Genomic DNA, 21,228 nt, shown 5'->3' with positions numbered 1-21,228 from the left:
AAAAAAAACAAACCTGGCTGGTTTTGAGTTTTGTGATGTTAGCAGTCTTCAAACCCAGGCCACCAAGCTCCATCTACAGCCTGCACAGCTTATTTCTAACTTTTAAAAATAGTCTTGATTCAAAAATACCTGGATATGCAAAAGCCAGTTTTTACGCTTGCCTCATTAAAAATTCTGGAGAGCCCTGTTGGATGACAGAGGGCTGCTGAGTTGTCCACGTCCACTCCCTCCCCCACCAAGGTCACAGACTTGATATCTGTTGTATCAACCCCAAACCATCGTTTTTAAACTTTGGCTTTCTGATAACTAAAAATAATTTAACTTTCTTACTTTATATAATACATGTGTCTGAAGACCTTTTCCTAGATGTGCTGACCACACTTACTTTTCCTTAAACAACTCTTAGTTCTTAGGGTAGTACAGTTTGCTCATTGTAAAACTGAGTTTCTCCTTTGTTTTATTTTTATTAATTTCATCTGCGTTTTATCTTTAAATATTTGTATAGTAAAGACATTATGTATCTGAAGTATTTATTGCATTGCTTCCACTTGGTGCCTATTTTTCTTGTCAAAGGAATCTGTTTTGCATTTAGTCTTAAAATATACCAGTCCCTTCCATTGTTTTTATTCTCTCTCTTTGGAAGTCATGAACGTTCCCTTTCTTCTCGGCAGGAACATTTGAAGGTCAAACTGGCCCTAGCTTTAGCAGAATTGGAAGAGGTAGCTCACCTTGCCTCTCTAGCTTGAATTTCCCAAAGTCTTTGCCATGTACATCGCCTTGGTAGGTGAACCCTCCCCTCTCCAGTCCTGAGGAAACCTGGGTGCAGGGGAAGGAAGAGAGATGCATGAGAAGGAAGGAGACTGGCCATTGCAACTGCACAATTTTATGTTTCCAAAATCCTTTGTGTGACATCCTTATAGTAAAAAATTGGAAATCAATAGAGGTGAACTTCAGGTAACTTAGTAAATGCTATCTCAATTTGGCTCTTGAAGTGGCAGTCCCCCTCACAACACAGTTACAGGGTAGCTATCCTTCCTGAAGGGGACACCGGAGTAAGTAAATCACCCTCGTCAGGTAGGATTCACCCAGAGTAGCAGCTACCGGCTGGTGTACATCATGTGAGATTGTGTACCCTTGTCAGACAGTGAGTAGGGCACAAAATGTTAACCTGTAAAGAAGGATATTCAGGGGAACATGTCAGTATTCTGCTCGTCAATTGGAAATGACTGGCTTAGAACTCACAGAGCAGAGGCAAGGTGGTCCTGGAAAACCTGGACCTGCATGTTCTTACAGTGGGAAGGACATGGAGTTAATGGCACAGGACCTGAACTCAGGCTCTGTTTTGTCCTCAGCACTATCAATCCCTTCACTCTGGGCCAGTTTGTGTCTCATTTCACAGACTCAGTGTCTTCCCTTGTGAGAGGAGGGGTGTGGAGCACAGCTCGCATGAGTACTTACGTAACCATTGAGTCCCCAGCTGTCATTTTCAAACTTGCTTACAAAAATATCTACGGGTCCTTTCATATGAAAGGCTTTCAGAAGTAAGTGAGCCTCCTCCTTCTTGTAGACCCCTGAAAAGATCAATGTTGTCAGTCCCACACTGAGGCATCAAGGGAAGCAGCCATTCAGCCACTTAGTTCATCTGATTTACAATATGGTACAGAGATGATGGCATCCAGAGAAAGTTCAAACAGAAGTTTTGTTCTTAATTTTAAGTTTGAGTGTGAGAACATTTTTCCCCCACTGAAAATCACTTCTTTTTTCTTTATTCATTTATTCCTATGTGCATACATTGTTAAGGCCATTTCTCCCCCTAAAAATCACTTCTTATTAAAGTCTTTGAGTGGATCTGTCTCATATGGGTATAACCCACTTCATTAAATTCAACACTGTTATCCCATAGGAAGGCAAAAGGAATATGTATTCAATTCTACTAACAAAAAGGACCAACATTTTTCATCAGTGTTTTCTTTGCTTCTAAGGACAGGAGTATAGAGAAAAGCAGATCAAAACCCTAACTCTAAATACAACAATTCATACGGATGACCAGTGGGTATGACCCAAGGAGCAGCATGGTAAGGAAAGAGAGAGGACAGACATGGCAGCCCCAGAGAGGAGCTCAGAGGGACCAAGGAGCAAGAGCAGCTGCACCTGTCACCTACACTTCACACAGTGGAAAAGAGGTAGGGGAGGGTGCACGTGGGTGTGAGCTGTACTTGCAATTAGTTCCCTATCAAAAGAGGAGATAAGTAAATATGCAAATGAACAAATATTGAACAAATAATATCGAACTCATCATGTCCCATATGCAGAGAAGACAGGTGCAAAAAGTTCCCAAAAATGCAGCAATTAATTCTCACTAAGTCATAATAGAAAAGCAAATCTACAATATCCTAAGAGCTGTTTCTGCTGGCAGAACACAGGTGGGAAGGGACCACTGCTCAGTGACAACAGGAGAGCCCAGGTTGTAATTCACCAGGTGCTCTTCCCCAACAATGACAGCTCTGTAGTCTTTGGCCACCCATCTAACCTCTAAAACTCTGAACCTGGGCTCTGTGAGACACAGGGAGAGATAACAAACTTCATCTGATGAAGATTTTTACTTGGGTTAAACAGCAGCACCAGCCATATAGCACCATATGGCAGGTGCTCCGTAAACGCCGTCTCCTTTCCTCCCCACTGCTCACTCCTCACCTCAAGACCAAGTGCCAGAAGTCAGTATGTCTTTGGGACTCAGCAGGACCGACCCTCTACTCCAATGTCCTAGATCCAGAAATGGATCTCCCAACACTGATCCATGGAGATCAGGAGCCCTGAAATCCTACAGGAGCATTTTCTTTGGGGAAAAAAATTTGAAGCTCCAATTGTACAAGGCAAAGTAGCCAATGCATTTATGCAAGACTAAGGAATTTAAATATTTTTTAAAGCTCCTTAGTTTTTCCTGATAGCAGACTATGATTTAATTTCCTAGTCTAAATCATTTGCACATTCAAGGAAATACATGGGTTAGAGACCATGACTTTATAAATAAGCACCCATTGACATCTGCGAACAGAAGTATTGTAGTTCTCCCAATCCTGGACATGTATACTACTTTAAATGTTTTTCTATCCACAGAAACAGGAAGAGGAATGTGGGGGTTGGGTGGGGGGCTGCTAGCAAACCCCCCAATGATGGTGAATCTGTCTATTGCCTACTGAGAGAGAGGAAGACACTGGAGTCTCTGGCATTTAGAATGAGGGCTGCAACTTGTGGATAATTTAAGGAGACCAGCCACACTTTAGGAGTCAGTATAGGAAACTAGTATGTAGCTGAAATTCAGAATCACTACACAGGTGAAGGGGTCCGCACTTAACAGTTAAGAGCATGAGCTCAAGGACCCAATGCTGAGTTCGAATCCTGCCTCTGCCAGCCACTTTCCCCATCACCTGAGGAGAGTGACTTAATTTTTCTGGGACTTACTGTCCGTCTTTCTCTTTGCCACCCTCTCTCTCTTTCTTTAAACCAGTAAAAAAGAAAATGTATGCGAATGAAAGTACTTACGTCAAAGAATTTGTGCAAGAATGAAAAAGATGATATATGTGAAGTGCTTGAGAAATAAAAGTGCTGACATACAAAGCAGAATTTCTTGTCTAAGGATGTCATTTTATTCCTTGTGTGGTGACAAAGCTCGTGATGAACATGTATGTAGGGGGTCAAAATAACGTGATTTAGAGACATGTACATCTGGGTGTGTCAGAGCCTTGGCTTGGCGTGCTAAGCACACACTCTGGAGACCATTCACTGGCTTTTCTGAACTAGTTCCACGATCACCAGAATGAGAAAATAGTCCCACTCAGCCACGATTATGGACAGTGCCGAGATGCCTTGCACACCAAGCCAACGTGGTGTTTGGAGGGCTTCATGCCTGGGACCCCATAGGGCAGGGATGTGTGCCTTGTGCACCTCGGGGCCTACCTGTGAGCTCCAGCTGCACCTGTGAGGCTGCGGTGAAGGTTGCATTCACCTTGCTGCTGGTGGCATTGAACCAGTCAACGGTCAGCGTTGCCGGCTGTCTTTTTCCTAAATACTCATAATATCCCTTCCACACCGAAGTGACGAAAAATACGTCTGAGGGAACTGTGAGGGGTGAACAGATGAAGGTGAGCACACACAGGCATCACATAGGACACTTTTAAACACAGAAGGCATAATATTTGGAGTGAGAGACCCTGTTCTCACAATGACGAATACAGGAATACCCTGTGCACTGTCCTCTCAGGGTGGATAAAGGTCCAAAGAAACAGGTGGATCAGTTGTTTGATCCACAGAGTCTAGAAGACTCTGTGGGGGAGTCTTCTAGAAGCCCAGGCATTCCTATTTTAACAGACCCGCCTAGATCAGTGGGTATGGTGAATAGATTCTGCTAACCTTAGCTTAGTTCCAGTTGTGCTCAGTGAGAGGTATTAATCTGATCTGTGAGCCTGCTACTGAGAGCTCACTAACATCCAGGTCTAGTCTTTTGCAGCCATGGAAAGCTCAAAGGGATTGACATGGTCAAGTTCATCAATCAGGAATTCCTCGTACCCAAAAAGCTGGCATCTCTGGATCTGGGGTGGATGCTGGCTTGTGAGGACTGTGGACTTTCATTCCCTGGGGGCCAGAATTCATAAGTAGAGTCCCTTTCTCTCTTACTCATTCTACTCCACTTTAATCTCTTTGTTTAAACCATTCATACATGTGAAAGGAAGGTAGCTGTGCTCGCGTCAATGCTCCTTTCCTGTATGCCTCAATTCAGAAATGAAAGGCCTAACTCTTCTTTAATCAGGAAAGCCATCAGATCTTACGCATATGGAGATATTTTCTCTCGTTCTCACTGCTTATAAAAATACTGAATTTATTTTGCAAACCTCTGTTAATACGCATGTATGAAATTCTGCCAATTTGGTGATATTAATATAAAAACGAGCAGTATGACAGTGTGTAATGCTCCATCAGTGTGTCCGCAAGGCTCTGGTTGCTTCCTGCCTTATGATGTGTTGTGCCTAAATCGTTTAACTGTACAAAATTCACTCTAAGTGCAATTGGTCAAAGCACACTGAGCTATTAGGTAGGATTAAGGATTCATTTCTCCCTAAATATACTGTTTGTTTTTTTTTTTTTTTTAGCAAATCCAATTACAGTAAGAAATGATGAATTCTCAGCAGATGCTATCTCCTGCACCTGTCTTACAGAACAACAGAATCTGACAGCCTCCTATGGCTTTGAGTTGACCCAACCTACTCACAAAGGGCACCGAGCAATAAAATGACATCATTTAAGAGGTAAGTGTCTGGGGTGGTGGAGTGGCTCAAGTTGTAGAGCACCTGCCTTGCGAGTGTGACACCCTGAGTTCAAACCCCAGTACTGCTCCCCCCCAAAAAAGATTTGTCTAAGACCTTTGTGTATAAGTAACTGACCTAAAACACTTGTCCTCGTCCATTGGCAGACTTACAGAGGCCCTCATTTTGACTGGCAACCTAAAGTGATTTAACTTACTTTATTAAAATGAAGAGCCTCTAAAATAATTGTTTTCCATTAGAGCTGAACATATGAACGTACACTAGAGTTACCCACTGTGCATCCCAGAGATGGGTGTGCCTGACAGGAGCTTTGTCTGTCTAAAATATAGTCATCAGTCCTGGGGGAGAGGCCATCTTCTAGGGTCCTTGTCATCTGACTTATTTATTGCTCACAGTGTCCAAGCAAAGACAGCAATAAATTACTTGAGCTGTGGCAGAGTGAACCACTTTGGTAAAGAAATATTTAATAACTTCCCTTCAGAGAGGACAAAAGATAGCAATGATCACATTTGCACCCACAAAAACCATTTCTGGTACTTCAGTATCTAAAAACAAAACCAGCAAATAAAAGCCAGAAAAAAAACCACAAAACAACAACAAAAACATATTGTGGTGCTTTCTATTGATGAAACTGTTGTCTGGAAAAACATATTCAGATTTTCCCCTTAATTTGTAAGTAATATTTAAATGAAATAACCACAAAAGGTAAGAACTTGTTTTCCTTCTTCTTTGTGTACATTGGAGAGATTTCTATAACCATATTGGCACATTTTGCCTCATCTAGAATTAAACGTGTAGCATGGAATTCTGAATTAATAGCATTGAAAATATTCTTTCTGTATTGATTCCAAAATAGAGCTTTTGTTCAGGAAACCAGGGTTAAAACTCAAATACGGAAAATCCTTGTCAAGTAACCTTATATAGTTACAAAGGTTTACTATTTCTGGTTAAAAAAAAAAAACTGGCTTAAATGACTAAATTAGTTTATTCTAGAAACACATTCTATTTTGCAGTAGTCCCCAAATTTATAACCCAGATCTGTTATACCAAGTGATTTCAAGTAGTGAACAATTTTCTTAAGAATGGGACTTTTGGGCTGGCCGCCTGATGTGTTTGGCAAGTGCCACAACGGCAGGCTGTCACCAAAATGGTAGAAGACAGGATGCCTGAATTATGGAAGTGTTTGAAAAAGGTGGGGCTCCACTTTGAGTCTGAAGGGCTCAAATGGCAACTTCCACTGCCAAACGCCTTGCATGTGCCAGCTAGCGCCCCTTGTGGAGGAAGAACTGCAACCCTATTTAGAAGGCTCTCCGTCATACCACGGGTGGTCAGATGGGTGTCCATTTCTGCCTGTGATGCCCAGGGCTCTTCTGGTGCAACTGAGCAATCCCACCATGGCCTCCCTTTTATGTCGTGCTATTATTCCACTAACAAATCCCTGGGGAGAGAGGAGAAATCTGTGCAGGCTTGGTGCTTTAAATAATTGAAGCGTTAACTTTGCCATGGAGCAATGGGTTCAGAGATTTAAGTGCTAAAAGTCGTTTCACTGTGCAGAGTACAGTAGAGAACAAAGGACTTTCCTTGATTGAGAGCTATAACTGGTCTGGTATACAAACCTGGAGTTTTAGTAACTGTTTCATTTACTTCTCTCAGTCCTTTACCTACAAGTAAAAAGACAAATTATCATTTTCAAAAACATTAATTTTTGAATCAGGTTGAAAAAAAATGTCAAATTGAAGCAATTTTCCTTTCTCCAGATTTTCTTAATGTACAAAATCTGAATATTGTACACAGATCCATTTTAAACCCACGTATTTCCAGCAGGATAGACTTGTGTTTGTGGGAAATCTGAGCTCAGTGGTGAGTTGCGTGCACCCATCGGGTGTGTGTTTCATTGACGGTGCTACAACAGAGAGCCTTGCAAATTAGGGTGGTTTATATCAGTTCCCAATGGCTTATTTGGGGGATACTGCCTCGCGCTAAAGGGTACATCCAAAACCACTAAGAGTTCATCACCCCTCTGAAATGTTCAATCCCCTATTGAAGTCAATGAATTTATGGTTTTATATTGAAAAACAGCAAGTAATTTCCCTTGCATACTGGTTAACTCAGTCTATCAAGTTAGATATAACTTATGATCTCTTAGCTCTTAAGTCTTCTAGCAAACTACAAATTGTTATGTTTTGATGTTTGTACTCTTCTCTTTCTAATGGAAAGGGCAAGGGAAATGTATCCTAAAAGTCCCCAGCTGGAGAACGGTGACTAAGGCACCAGGAAGCTCGCTCAAGTCCAGGAGGCCCTGACCCCCAGTGTCTGTTCGAAGCTGCTTGGTACTAGGGCACACATGTCTATGCTTGGTCAGAATCTGATAGGGTTGCTGTCATTACATCTCGCCCAGACTTGTTATCTCATTTCTAGACTCTCAGGTTTGTGAGTAATTAAAGCGTCCTTTTCATACTAATTGCCTTTGTAAAAACCAATGTCAAGAATACGTAAACTTTTGTTGTCACCAGACAGCCTGTGGACTTAAAAATATCACAGTTTTTATATATTTGCAGAAACTGGGCAAATTTCCTTATATTTTCACTTTTAAGAAATTAATTTTTTGATAACATCTTGGGTATTATTTTTCTTTTAACTCAGAATGCTTTTCCTTACCCCAACAGCCTTTCTCTTTGGCTCAAAGAGTAGTTAGCAAGTAACAAAGTCCCTATGTCCTCTCAGCCCTGATGCATGGATCAGACACTATGTGCACATCCACACACATTGTTCAGGCACCCAGTGTGGTCAGCCAGAGTGATGGAGGACCCTGCTCCATCTTGGACCTCACACCTGCACTCCACCCCGATGGGCAGGTGATGCTCTGTGCTGCTCTCCAGGAAGGTACTTTCCCGCCTCCATCAGTGACTTACTTTTACAAACAGGTGACTTCCCCGTCCATTTCATATCCGCTTTACACGTCCTGTGTTCAGATCCACCCGCAAGGAAGAATCCAGGATGGCAGGTGTACACCAAGGTGTAGCCAAAAGCAGGTAGATCGATTGCTCTCACATCGGCATGTGCTGGGGTTTCAGGCTGCCGGCAGGCATGCGCTGGAAGAGAATTTATTCCATGAGGAGATGCAGGGGCCGCCAGAGTGGCTCAAGAGCCAGAAAGAAAGGACAGGAAGGTAAAACAGGTCCTGTCTGGGGGTTGGTGCCAGGGGCAGGGGGCAGGACGTAAGGAAAGGGTGAAGGACGGTGAATGTGGCAGAAATACGTACTCATGTATGAAAAGAGGACAATGACACCTTTGAAACTATTCTAAGAGGGGTAAGTATTACAAGAAGAAGGGATGAGTAAAATGGTGGAAGGATGAAGCTAACTAAGATATATTGTAAGCACTTTTGTGAATCTCACAGCCATAATAATAAAAATTTTAAAAAGGGACTACAGAAACTTCGTACATTCTTAAGTCAGCACATGTGATGAGAGAGAGCCCAGCTTTGAAATAAACAGAACACTTTTGATATGAAGATGAATAATGAGTTATTAATAACTCAGGTTAAATAACCTGACAGGCACACACTCAGAAATACACCTTGATGCTTGTTAGGTGGCAAAAAATAAATTTATTGTTTAGTTAAATGAATGGCAAAAATTTGAAGTGCATTTGGGAACTTACTAAAAATATAGATTTTTATGTCCTTTAAATATAATTTAGGAATAAGTGTGATTATGGTGTTTATTCTATACCTAACCTTCATTTTTAATAAAGCTTACACAAATAAATGACTTGACAGATTACTATCAAATAAATTTATAATTTAAAAAATGTGAATTCAATTGCTTTAGTGTCAGCATTTCACATTTCAGTAAGCTTTTACTCTTTCAACCTGAGTTACTAGCAAGTTTCATTTTATAGGTATATATGCAGGCATATGCAAATAAATACAAATGTATCCATGTTTGTGTAGTGATATAGAGACTACAGCCTTGAAATAAGTGTACCTCTGTAATTCTGATACATACACAAGAAATTAAACACTATGTTCTATTGAAATAATTTTTCATAACATCCTATTAATGCTTCAGGAAGATACAGTATTTCATTAAATTAGTAGCAGGGGAAATGAATGATTGATCTGCTAATTGTTCCCACCACATTTTTTCTAGTTCCCATGGTTACATCACAAAATAAACTTGTCCTTCCATAATTATTCAAGTGATGTGTTCTTTACATACTTCAAACTGTACTAAAAAGGTCTTTAAAGCACAAACACTTAGTCTCTGACATTCTACATGACCCAGTAAGCTAGCTGCAAACACAGAAGGGTAAGTACACACAATCACACATCCCCCTCATAGTGTCACCCCTTCAGTTGCCCTGACTTCACTGCCCTCATGTCCTCAGGCAGGTGGCTAACTGTAGCCCCTGCTCCCCTCCCGAGATTCTGCACCAGCAGGGCTGGGCAGCTGAGTCCTGGGGGTACCACCAGCTCAGGCCCTGCTGTGGTCTGGTCACTAAACATGGAGAAACTCTCAGAGTTTAGGATTGAGAAAATAAAGCCAAAGAAAACAGAGCAGTTCCCCCCTCTTCCTTGAGGCTTTCACCAATGATGGATTTTACTGACGGTGGAGGAGGGAACCCCACTTACGTATACATTCTGTCTGGATCCCACTCCACGTGAGGTTTGCAAGGCAGGTCCTGGTCGTGGAGCCTTGGATGTGGTAACCTTTCCTACACCTGAAGAACACGGTGCTTCCGACCTGTGGGGGAGAGTAATAGGGCTGCAGAGGCAGGACCGGAGGGACACCCCACACCAAGCAGGAGGGAAATCACACCAGGTGGGAGGTGCACCCTGTACCACGGGGACCTGTTGGTGCATTATGGAGTTGTGCTGGCTTCAGCTGTACTTTCTGGCTTTGGTTAGAGCCTCATGCACTAACCTAATCACATTGCATTCAATGTCAAGGTAAGCTGTAGGTAAGAGCGGAGTGATGGTAGCCAGTGGTGAGCATTTGGAGGTAAAGGAAGGATGGCTGATGAGTTTTCTCTCACTTTACAGTTCTCTCTTTTTGTAACTATTAGTTTCTTTTCCATTTTAACTCTGCTACTCCCATTTTGAATGATTGGTATTTATTAGAAAATTGCTTTTGTCACCTCTCCTGAGGCCTGGCCACCTCCTGCTCTCTGAGGAAATCCATCAGAACTCAAGTCTGTTTCTGGTATATATGAGGTGTCTTCCTGCTGGACTATCCCTCCTGTGCCTCCTTCCTGACCCTCCAAGCAAGTCCCCTGCTGCCTCGATGCTCTGCCCTATAGACACCCGCCATGGCTACAGTCCACTGTGCCCTGCACCTCGGGCACTGTGCTACAGCTGCCTGGGCATTAGTTTGCCTGTTTACCAAGTTAGCCAAAGTGCCTTGAAGGACAGGGCCCTGGGGACTCATATTCTTCTTTAGAGAATGATCTGTGGTCAGGTGATGGGGACATGTAAGGTCATCCATGGTCCCTCAGGCATGGAGCAGGAGGCCAAGCAAAGTGCACTGTAACTAGAAAAGAAAACGGCCACCAGGGGAAGGCAGCTTGGCTCCCAGGGTGGCTCTGCTGACCAACTGTGCCCTAAAACCTCCCTTTTGTATTAAGCAAGATTCCCAAGGATATAAAGGTCTTTCTTCACACACTCCCTGAGAACCTAAATCAGTTCCTTAATTCTTTTTTTTGGTGGTACTCACACTTGCAGGCAGGCGCTCTCCCAGTTGAAATCACTCTGCCAGCCCAAATTAAAATTTTACTTATTTATTTATTTTTGGTAGCACTAGGGTTCAAACTCAGGCCTCATGCCTGCTAGGCAGGCGCTCTAACACTTGAGTTACTCCACCAGCCCTGCCTTCTCTCTTTGCCTTCACTTAGGCATGAGCTAAACCAGCCTCATGGGATTTTGAGGAGCAACACCTATAGGTCAACCTGAAGGGACCTATAATGGCACACTGTAATGAAGAGGGAAGTGAAGTTCTTAGCACTCAATAGAGTAGAAGTAGGAATTTATAAAGAAACATTCAAATTTTTCTAACCTTCAAATCAATAATGAATTGACATCCAGTGAAGAGAAGTTAGCCTGTCACCCCTCCACCAGGAATGGCTTCCATTGGGTTTTATAAGCACACCAGTGACAAGGAAAGCCTTGTCTTTTACTGGCAAAAGGCCTATACTGGTGCCCTGTTCAGTAGGGTATTTTTAGTACAATGTAGCAAGACACTCTACACTGAGCAGTGTTCCCTAATCCAAGGCATGTGGACTCCTGGGCCATGCCTGGATGGACACTAGGAGCTAGTCTCCTAAATTACACAATTAACATACTATAACAGGAACATCCCACAACTGAAAAGGCTCACTTTGTGGAGGAAATGTTTCACCATACAGCACTTCAAAACAAAATTCTCATTCAAAGCCTGAATGTGTCCTGATGAAGGATAAAAGGAAACATCAGAGAGCTGAATCTCAGCCTGGTCTTGAAAAGATGCTGTCTGCATACATCCAGTATTGGCAAGTTTTGCAGCTGGGACCATCTCCTTATTGTGTTTGTGTGACTTTATCATAAGGTAGTTGAGGAATTCATCCATCTCTATCAGCTTTTCAGTAGATTATAGAAAAACACTGCTCATACAATCTCTTTGACTTTCATTCCCTATGAGCTGAGCATAGCCAAAATAAGAACTTTGGAAAGCTATGGCGATCAACAGTGTTCAAACTCATTTCTCATAGTGAGCCAGAGAGAACAACATTCCAAAATTGCCAGAGATTTGGCATTAAATATTTATCTATCAGAAAGCAGTTACCTGAGCTTTAGGGCCTTATCTAGGACATGATACAAAATGTGCTACGTTTAAGCCAGCAGCTACCTATGAGAATTTCTGTCCTGGGATGCAAGAGAGATGTTAAATAGCGGTGTCCATTGAGTCAGTAAAATGGAACTAGTCTAGCATCCAGTACAGATGAGAGGAAGTAGCCAAGTAGAAAAGTTTCTCATTTTAAATTGGTGGGATTCCCAACTTGAAAGCAGATTATATGTCTAGCTTTGATTTTCAACATCATGGCATGAGGGAGCCATGAAGTTACTTACTTACTTACGATGGTTAAAACATCTCATTTCATGCTTCAATACCTCTTATTTTTAAGTTGTTCTCCAATATTAATTGGAGCATCAGTGATATACATTTTATTAAAAGTTCAACACTCCAAAGTGTTCCTATGCACATGGTAGGAATTCATGATGTTTTAAGAGATCATCTGGCAAACAGATTTCCGAGTAAGCTTGGAGAGAGAGGCTGGGACACAATTTCTTCTTCTGTTTTTTCTTCTTTTCTCTCTAGAATTTAATATCATGTGCCCATTGTATCTAGTCATCACATGGAGTCTTTTATGTATGGCTAGTCAGAGACAAATTGCCTCAACTTGAGAATTGTCCCTTGAGTTCCGAAAACCAAAAAACCCCAGAATTATGCAGGTTTGCAAACAGGAACTGATAAGCCATTGTTACAATAGTCTTGGAGATGTGTATGCCCTGATTTTGACAGTTAAAAACTCATGCAGAAGTCCTCATTGAATGAATTTAACTCAGGCAAATATAGTATGAATATGATAAGGTATACAAAATGTACACACATATGCTTAAATATGTTTATAGTTTACATTTCCAATAAAACATGTAAGGTAAAAATGAAATACCTCATATCCTCTAGAGCTATTTTGTATTCCAAAGTGGGGGGTCCCAGGGTCTGAGCATGTATTGTGTGCAGGATCTGAAATTCACAATAAAAAAAAAAAAACCCATTGTAATATTCTTATCAAAATGTCTTGCAAAATTAAGAAAATGTTGTTTTGACAAATGTATAAGATGTATATCATGAAAGTTAAAAGTTAAGCTAAGTTACTATTTGCATTTTCTCAGTGCCTGCCTGTAATCACAGTACTCTGGATTCTGAGGCAGGACTGCAAGTTTGAGGTTAGCCTGGGTTATATAGGGAGACCCTGTCTCAATAAAATAAAGCAAAAGAAACAAACAAGTAAGTTAACCCAAATAAGACTTGAGTGCACAACAATAAAACAGCCAGTTTGCCATGGTGATGGCTATTTTGCAGAATGGTGACAACTGCATTTTCCACAAAGCTGTCCCCTGAATCATCAGCCCTGTCAGCTATGGACATGCAGACATTCAGGTGTAGCACCCAATGGAGCAGGCAAGTGAGCAGCTGACTTAGGTAAAAATTGAGTTTGCAGGACTGGAAGGAGGCTGCACATCCATTCAGGTGATTACTGCTCACTCAGAGAGCAGGTCTTCCCACAGAACACTACCAGTGTAGCCCACCCAAAACACCCAGCCACCCTCAGGGCTGTGTCGCCATTTTACCAATGCAGGTGGGCTGTATACCACTCCACGTGCCATCCGCCTGGCAGGTTCTTCTGGAGGATCCCACCAGTATAAACTGAGATTTGCACTGGAAGAAGACCTCAGATTTGTAGGTGAAACTTTTCCCACTGAGTTGCCCCTCGGCGGGGGTGCCAGGGTCCCCACAGAACACAGCTGTAGAAAACAACCAGGAAGACATCAGCTTAAGTGTCCCGGGGGTGGCTTAACCTAATGAACTTGTTGAACTCTTTCTGTTGAATCTTCAGATTTAACTACTAAACCAATAGACAGCTAAGAGGAAGGCATCTCCCTCAGGAAATGCAGACTCAAGTTTGAGTTTTCTGAGTAATTTGACTGCAATTACACAGTACCACGTTCCCCACATTGCAGCCTGAGGTGTGCTGTGGCTGTTGTTCGGTGATCTGTGCAACCACTTTGCTGTGGAACTTACGTAAGCATTGGGGGGCATCTCCTTTCCACACGCCCTGGCCTTCGCAGGACAGGATGGCCGAGTGGGAAAGCTGGTAGCCATCCACGCAGCTGTAACTGATGCTGGAGCCCCAGTGAAAGTCTGTTCCCTCCACCTTCCCATTCGACACGGGAGGAGGCTGACTGCACAGGACAGCTGTTGCAAAAGAACGAGCAGATTAAAGATTCCACCACTTGTCACAGTCTGAGGACACATGTTTTGATTTTCCACAGGGTTTCTTCCTTTTTAATAAATAAAGAGTTACTGGCAACATCAACAAAATAACAAAACATTGCCATGATATTTCTTCATTCATTTAGGTCAAGTATGTAGAAGGAACATTGAGTCAAAATGTAACACACTGCAAGAGAAAACAGGGTGGGAAACCAGGATAGGGTTGAACACAATGTCCTCTATATGGCCAAGTTAAGAGAAGAAGGCATATTTGTATTTACGGCTTTTTATGTTGGCTACCATGGATAAATCAAATGAAGACTTGGTAATATGACTTGAATATGACTTTTGAATTTGTACAAACAGATGGTAAACTTCTCCTGCCATCTCTAATTTTTATTTATTTAAACAGAGCATATAATTTCCAAAAGGTATAGCCTGTTCATCCATTTGCTGAACAATTTTTAAAAAGCAAAGGCATGAGTGGTCAAATGAGATTTGTGAAGTTCCACTTGCTCATGTTTTATCACAACCGTGGCACTTGATGTCTACTTTATCAGTTTACAAAGCAAGAACGTCCTGGCATGACCACTCTGTGCCAGGATCTGCCATTATCGGGTGATTTGCTGGTCTCTAACCTGCCTCTACAGCAAAGCTCTTGCTAAAACACACCCTCCAGATGTATGATGAGCATCTTAACCCCACCTTCCCCATTTGTGGTTTGCAATCCTGAGCTCTTCACTACTCTTCTTTGTGAGTCTGTGTATCCATCTGTAAAGGCGACATCAACATACCATGAAAACAGTTGACTGAATATTTACAAATGGGTTCCCAGTAATCCCTAGAATTTCTAGCTCCCAGAGCAGTTACATAAATTGTGAAATAAAACACAATTTTCTATAGACTTCTGCACCCATCAGCCAGACCAAAACATGAAGGGCACGCACCTTTGCAGACGGGCTTGCTCTGGTTCCACGTGCTGTCTTTGGTGCAGCGGATGGTGGCAGAGGTAGCAGGTTCCATCAGGTAGCCAGGGTTGCACTGGTAACTCACAGTCTTGTTGAAGGTGAAATCCGTCCCAAACTGGACACCATTTGGTAGTGTGCCTGGATCCCCACAACTTATAACTAACAGGGAAGTTGTGAAAAGGAACAAGGACAATATGAAATTATCCTGGCATGAATTAATCATGGTTTCTATTCTAGTGACACTCTGTGAGCTGCTATTCAAAGTGACTAAGCAGTGAATTATTAAAGAGACACTAACGTCATTTGGGATTTCACTGACCTCCTGTCAGGGGGCTACATGTTTGGAAATGCTTATTCCTGATCTATAGGCAGCATGGACAATGGCTGCCACCTGATGACAGCTGGTGTGTGATCACTACAGCTGGGCAGGGCCACACATGGCTGTTGCTAGAAGACCAGATATCATATTTCTTTGTAGACTAAATGGTCAAAAGACAAAAAAAGACTTGGCTTTATTTTTTCCCCTTTTGTTTAACAAAACCCAACCTAATTGATCATTCGCAGTAGCTTCAACCATCTCAATGTGACATGGAGAATGACCTTAACGTACCTAAGAAACACACTCATGATATCAAACTTCTGTTTCCCTTTTTCTTTATGAATTTTAAGAATCAACAAACCATTTTAAATAACATTCTTCTCTTAATTGTATGGACTTTGCAGTAACCCCAAGTCCACTCTGATGGACAGTGACTCACTTGTGCAGTCGGGCGCAGTGCCTGTCCAGGTCCCATTGGCGGTGCAATGGCGAGTCATGAGTCCTGAGGTCTTGTAGCCCTCCCAGCACGCGTAGATGACAGAGCTGGAGAAGAGGACGCCGTCACTGCTGAGGATCATGCCATTGGTGGGTGTGCCAGGGTTCCCACAGGACACAGCTGTCAGGGAAGCAGCACACAGGCAAGACCAATGACTACAGTGACAACTACAAGAGACCAAGGTGACGAGGGTGGCAGTCAGCACATCCGCTGAATTTCTATGGAAGGCCCTTGTATGCATTTTACCATCGATCACTCAAGAATTTCTTTTACTCATTAATTACAAATGTAAAAATTGCATTTTTGCATCATGCTTTCTGAATTGTGTGAGTTCCACAAAATATGAGTTAAAAACGCTGAAAACGCAAAGCTTTACTACTTTGGGATTGAACAGTTCTACCAAGATTGAAGGGTCATGGATTTTTTGAAAGTATCTGTGTGAAGCCAGCAGCTCAGAAGGAACCTCCTGCATGTGTTCTCTGTGATTTCTGTTTTAAATCTGGGAAAACCGGGTCACATATTACCTCCCCAGGAGGACTCACCTGGAAATCAGAGCGTACCTCAGGAACGCAGATGACTACCTATGAACTGTTTTGTGCCTCGGTCTCTCCGGGATAATCAAGTCTAACTGCCTGAGATACAACTGTACTTTGCATTTCTCTCAAAAGCATCTTAATGTCACACACAGGCCCTGAGACCTCAGTTAATGGTGGTCAGTGCAATAGTCTGCACCCGTGTGCTTACTGTGTGTGCTCCTTAGTCAGCACACGAAGGAAGGTCCTCACACTACAAGGTGTTGGTTTCAATCTCCATCTGTTTGCCAGTTTTGGTTGAGTCTGTTTACCAAGATAAATGTTATATTTCCTCCACAGTCCATCAAAACAGACCAGCAAAGAAGTCATGAGACCAGGAAGGATTTTAATAACAAGAATATACCATGACATTTTCTGAGAATGACCAACATACTTGCAGACACTTTGGGATACTTGGTTCCTCCAGCTTCAAATCTAGCCTTAAGGACAAAAATACATTTCTCTTAAAAATATAGGAGAAAACAGCAGCCCCGGTGGGTATGCCTCGTATCCTAGCTCCTTGGGAGTCTGAGATCAGGATGATCATGGTTCTAGAACAGCCAGGGCAAAAAATTTGCAAGATCCATCTCCAGGAATGAAAAGCTGGGTGTGGTGGTATACCCCTGTCTTCCCAGTGACGGTGGAAAGCTTAAAATAGGAGAACCTTAGTTCAGGAGCCTGGGCAAAAAGTGAGTCCCTCTCTCCAAAAGAACCACAGCAAAAAGGGCTGGGTATGGCTCAAGCAGTAGAGTGCACGCCTGGTAAGTGTGAAGCCCAAAGTGCAAATCCCAGTACTACCAATAATGGTGGGGGGAGGGAGTGAAGAAGAAAACAGACGGCAACATTTGCACACTCTTTAGAAGTCACTATGCTTACGGAAATTATAATGGTTCTCAAAGCATTTCCTGGTTTTGAGACACAATTCTTAAGTTTACACCTTTTGATGTTTGTCTGCCAAAAGGCTTTCTAAAGCACAAAGGTTTTCTGACTAAATAAAAATTTCATATCGCAAAAGCCGAAGTGTTAGAATTGTCAGCAAAATTATCCACTCCATAAACATTTAGTCATTGATAAGTATGCAGCAGGTATTTGTAGATGTCCTAATGGAAATTCTGTCAAAGGAAGGAATCACATGTGATCTACTTCCTAACCTAACAAGCCAACAAAGGTGCTGACGCTATTGTGCTGCACTCTAACTGTACTTGCTACTAAAATCTATTTAAACCTTCAGAAGTCACCCACGAAGGACCGATGTCAAAATTCATCAATACTGGTAAAAATATTCAATATAGTTTATAAACAAGTATATTGCTAATAAATGAAAAACCATCATAACAGTGTCATCCAAACACTGAGAAATTTCCTTCAAATATTATCCTTCCATTGGCGGACAGGGAATAGTAGCCATGGTCACGACAATGGAGGTGGCACCCAGAAGGCGGTGTCAACACAGCTCTGGTTATGGTTATGCTAGGATGACGTGACAGAGGTTAAAACAAAACCAGACTCAATTAGAGCCGCTGGCAGAGAAAGATGTGCTTTTCAGATGGGAAGCTAAAGGTTCCCCATATCCCTTGCTTCCTGGTTTTATTTTTGTCAAATACACTATCTTTTTCTAAAGCTCATTACATTATTACCGTGTTATTGTTATCATTGTTATCTTAATGGTAACAATGTTCAAATTGGGGTTTGAACTCAGAGCCTCACACTTTGGTTACCCTGCCACTTGATCCACTGGTCCAGACTTTTTGCTTTGGTTAACTTTGAGATGGGGTCTCGCTTTTTGGTCCTAGACCACAATCCAATGTATGCTCCCTCCCATTGCTGGGATAACAGGTGCAGGCTACCATGCCAAGCGTCTGATTTTTTGTTTCACCTGGGCTGGCTTGAAATAGCAATCCTTCTGACCTTGGCCTACCAAGTAACTAGCATTGTAGGCTGGAGCCACAGTCCCTGGCCCTAAGCACACTTTGTTAATGTGACTTATTTTGGCAAGACATATTTTTTTATTTGATTTGATTTGTAATAAAATATAATTTTACTGATTTTAAATTGTTTACAAATAGCAACACAGCTCGGTCAGCATGCTATACTAGAAGGAAGGCAGTTAAATTGTTTTCAACGGATGTGATTCTTTGTTTATCCAAAAGAATTGCTTCGAATTCTCTGTAATAAGGTCTTCCTCTGTAGAATGGGTTTGGAAGACGCCCCCAGTCACTGTGAGTCCTCACACTCTCCATTTAATCGAGATGCCCATGTAAAATCTGGTGTTGAAGTGTAGCAAATAAAAAGTTTGTTCATGAGGTTATTTTTGTCAATACATTTCTATTGTGTGAGTTAAATGTAGACTTTATCAAAATTTCATGTAAAAAAAAAATAGTTGTGGTCTGATGTAACTAAAACCAGATGACTTAGCTGTGTTTAAGCAACTTTCTGAGACAGGGCTTTGAGGGGTTATGTTAGTGTGCCTGTGACCAAAGATGACCTTGCTAACAAAAGCAAGCATGTGATTTAGAAATATAGTAGGAATATAAAGTATTTGATCTTTTTTTAAAAAATGGGACGTGAACTCAGGGTCTACACTCCAAGCCACTCCACTATCTCTTTTTTGTTTTTTGCTGATGGGTTTTTTTCAAGATAGGATCTCAAGAACTGTTTGCCCAGGCTGGCTTTGAACCGTGCTCTTCCTAATCTCTGCCTCCTGAGTAGCTGGCATTACAGGCATGACCACCGGCGCCCAGCTTATTTGTTCTTTAAGAGTGTTTTTCACCTTCTCTTTCATGACTTGTGACTTCCTCCTCCTTTTCATGCCTCCAGTTCTCAACAGGATGAATGTTCTTCTAACTGACTTTTTTGGTTAGAAACAGCCTCGGCAGGGGACTGAACATGGGAACCTGGGTGAGCACTTCCTGAATACCAACCACACCAGTGCCGATGTCCTGTGAGCTCATTTAAGTAAGGCCAGGTTATAGAGAAATGTTTCCTGCGCACAAAAATATATCTTTAATTCTCATAACCCATAAATTAATCAACAGCTTGACTTGCAAAGAATTTCTGACCTTGAAGATCTTGCCTGCTTAAATTCTCAGTGCTGTTTCTGAACTCTAACCACATTGCTATCAACCCCATCTCAGTTCACCACAAAGCAGACCCAATGCTATGCTGGAAAGATGCCCACGGTGTGTTCAAATGTTACCACCAACTCTGCTCACTCCAAAAGCCACATGGAACATTACCCTAAGTTCTTCTGTCATCTCAGAGCACACGGGATGAAGGCCTCCCAAAGATTAGAAATGCCTACTGCTTCCCTTCAACCACCTTCATTCACCACCAAGGCCCATGCAATGCGTATTAAGTCACAGGGATTCTCACCAGATCAGAAACCTTTTGTGTTACAAACTCTCCAAGTATAAAGACCAGGGTTGTAGGATCTTTAAACAGAATCTCTCCAAGGACCCACCTGTGGTTTTTGAGGATGTTACTAAAATTTTGGGGGAGACGGTTTGCTTGTAAAAATAACAAAGATTTCCTGTGGAATGCTGCCAGATCTTTTAGAACGAGTTTATCATGTGGGGTTCACGGTGGAGTCCACGGCTTGAGCCACTCACCTTCACACACAGGCTGCACTCCTGACCAGGACCCGTCGGGCAGGCAGGTCCGCTCAGCTGAGCCCCGCAGCTGGTGGCCCATCTCACAGGAGAAGCGCAAGAGACTCTTTGTCTTAAATTCATCCCCAAGCCGAGACCCATGTGCTGGGGTCCCAGGGTCCCCACAAAACCCAGGATGATTCCCTATGGAACAGGAACACATAGACAATGCATGATTTGTTTACAACAAGCTGTCTTGTTTAACAATCTGAAAAGCTGCTAGGGGAAAATTTACTTAAATCTGTATTTAACATGGGTTATGGTTTACAGAGCAATCTTTCTGGCATCTTGTAACAGAGATTTTTTTCATTATCATAGCCCACAAAATGTCAGAATTTAAGACTTCCTGTGCCGTTAAAACAAAAATAGGCTGCAAAATATGGTTATGAGAAGAAAGGGATCCGTTGGAAGAAGTGAAATGCTAAGAGTGGTAAATGCCACAAGCGTTCCCTGGAAGGTGAGCGTGGATGTGGGAGGGAGGTGGGGACCAAGGTACACTGTGTACGTAAAGATATTCAGTGTAGTTTGATTCTTCATGGCTGTATCCAAGGTGCTGAGCACGGAAGTTTGCTAAGCAACATCCATAGAGTGGAGATGATCAAAGGTCAACGCTAATATTGAGGCTACAGGTGGTACAACGGGGACGAACTGAGAGGAAGCACAGAGAAAGAACGAAGAGCAAACAGGAGCAAACTGAGACAAGGCAAGCGAGTGTTCCAGTGGGTTGATGAGAAATTCCTACAGAAGGACACATAAAGTGGAGGGGACCTGGGATGATGCAGAAGATGACCGTGAAGATGATGATCCGTGCAACTGATCTGTGCCATTGATCACCGGTGCTGATGGTGGAGGTGGGTGACGAAGGTGAAG

The 21,228-nt window shown here is 42.4% G+C and overlaps 1 protein-coding gene across 2 annotated transcripts in view; it reads right to left on the bottom strand.

Annotated features, from left to right (window-relative positions):
- The window catches only part of Csmd1 (CUB and Sushi multiple domains 1), a 1,661,894-nt gene that overhangs the window by 11,383 nt on the left and 1,629,283 nt on the right, over nucleotides 1-21,228 (bottom strand). The window contains exons 57-68 of one of the 2 annotated variants that reach the window (XM_074055299.1): nucleotides 20,320-20,502; nucleotides 16,083-16,259; nucleotides 15,304-15,483; nucleotides 14,165-14,338; nucleotides 13,714-13,887; nucleotides 13,032-13,105; nucleotides 9,958-10,069; nucleotides 8,234-8,413; nucleotides 6,938-6,982; nucleotides 3,958-4,119; nucleotides 1,459-1,571; nucleotides 729-816 (exon numbers count right to left, since the gene is read on the bottom strand). In XM_074055299.1, the coding sequence (XP_073911400.1) occupies nucleotides 729-816; nucleotides 1,459-1,571; nucleotides 3,958-4,119; nucleotides 6,938-6,982; nucleotides 8,234-8,413; nucleotides 9,958-10,069; nucleotides 13,032-13,105; nucleotides 13,714-13,887; nucleotides 14,165-14,338; nucleotides 15,304-15,483; nucleotides 16,083-16,259; nucleotides 20,320-20,502 (1,662 nt within the window). The remainder of the gene's footprint in view (nucleotides 1-728; nucleotides 817-1,458; nucleotides 1,572-3,957; nucleotides 4,120-6,937; nucleotides 6,983-8,233; nucleotides 8,414-9,957; nucleotides 10,070-13,031; nucleotides 13,106-13,713; nucleotides 13,888-14,164; nucleotides 14,339-15,303; nucleotides 15,484-16,082; nucleotides 16,260-20,319; nucleotides 20,503-21,228) is intronic. The other variant, XM_074055300.1, reaches the window with a different exon arrangement.

The sequence above is a fragment of the Castor canadensis genome, chromosome 14 (genome assembly GCF_047511655.1).
Source record: "Castor canadensis chromosome 14, mCasCan1.hap1v2, whole genome shotgun sequence".
Lineage (NCBI taxonomy): Eukaryota > Metazoa > Chordata > Mammalia > Rodentia > Castoridae > Castor > Castor canadensis.
Note: the sequence above shows the minus strand (reverse complement) of the source record. Positions and strands in the feature narration are given on the sequence as shown.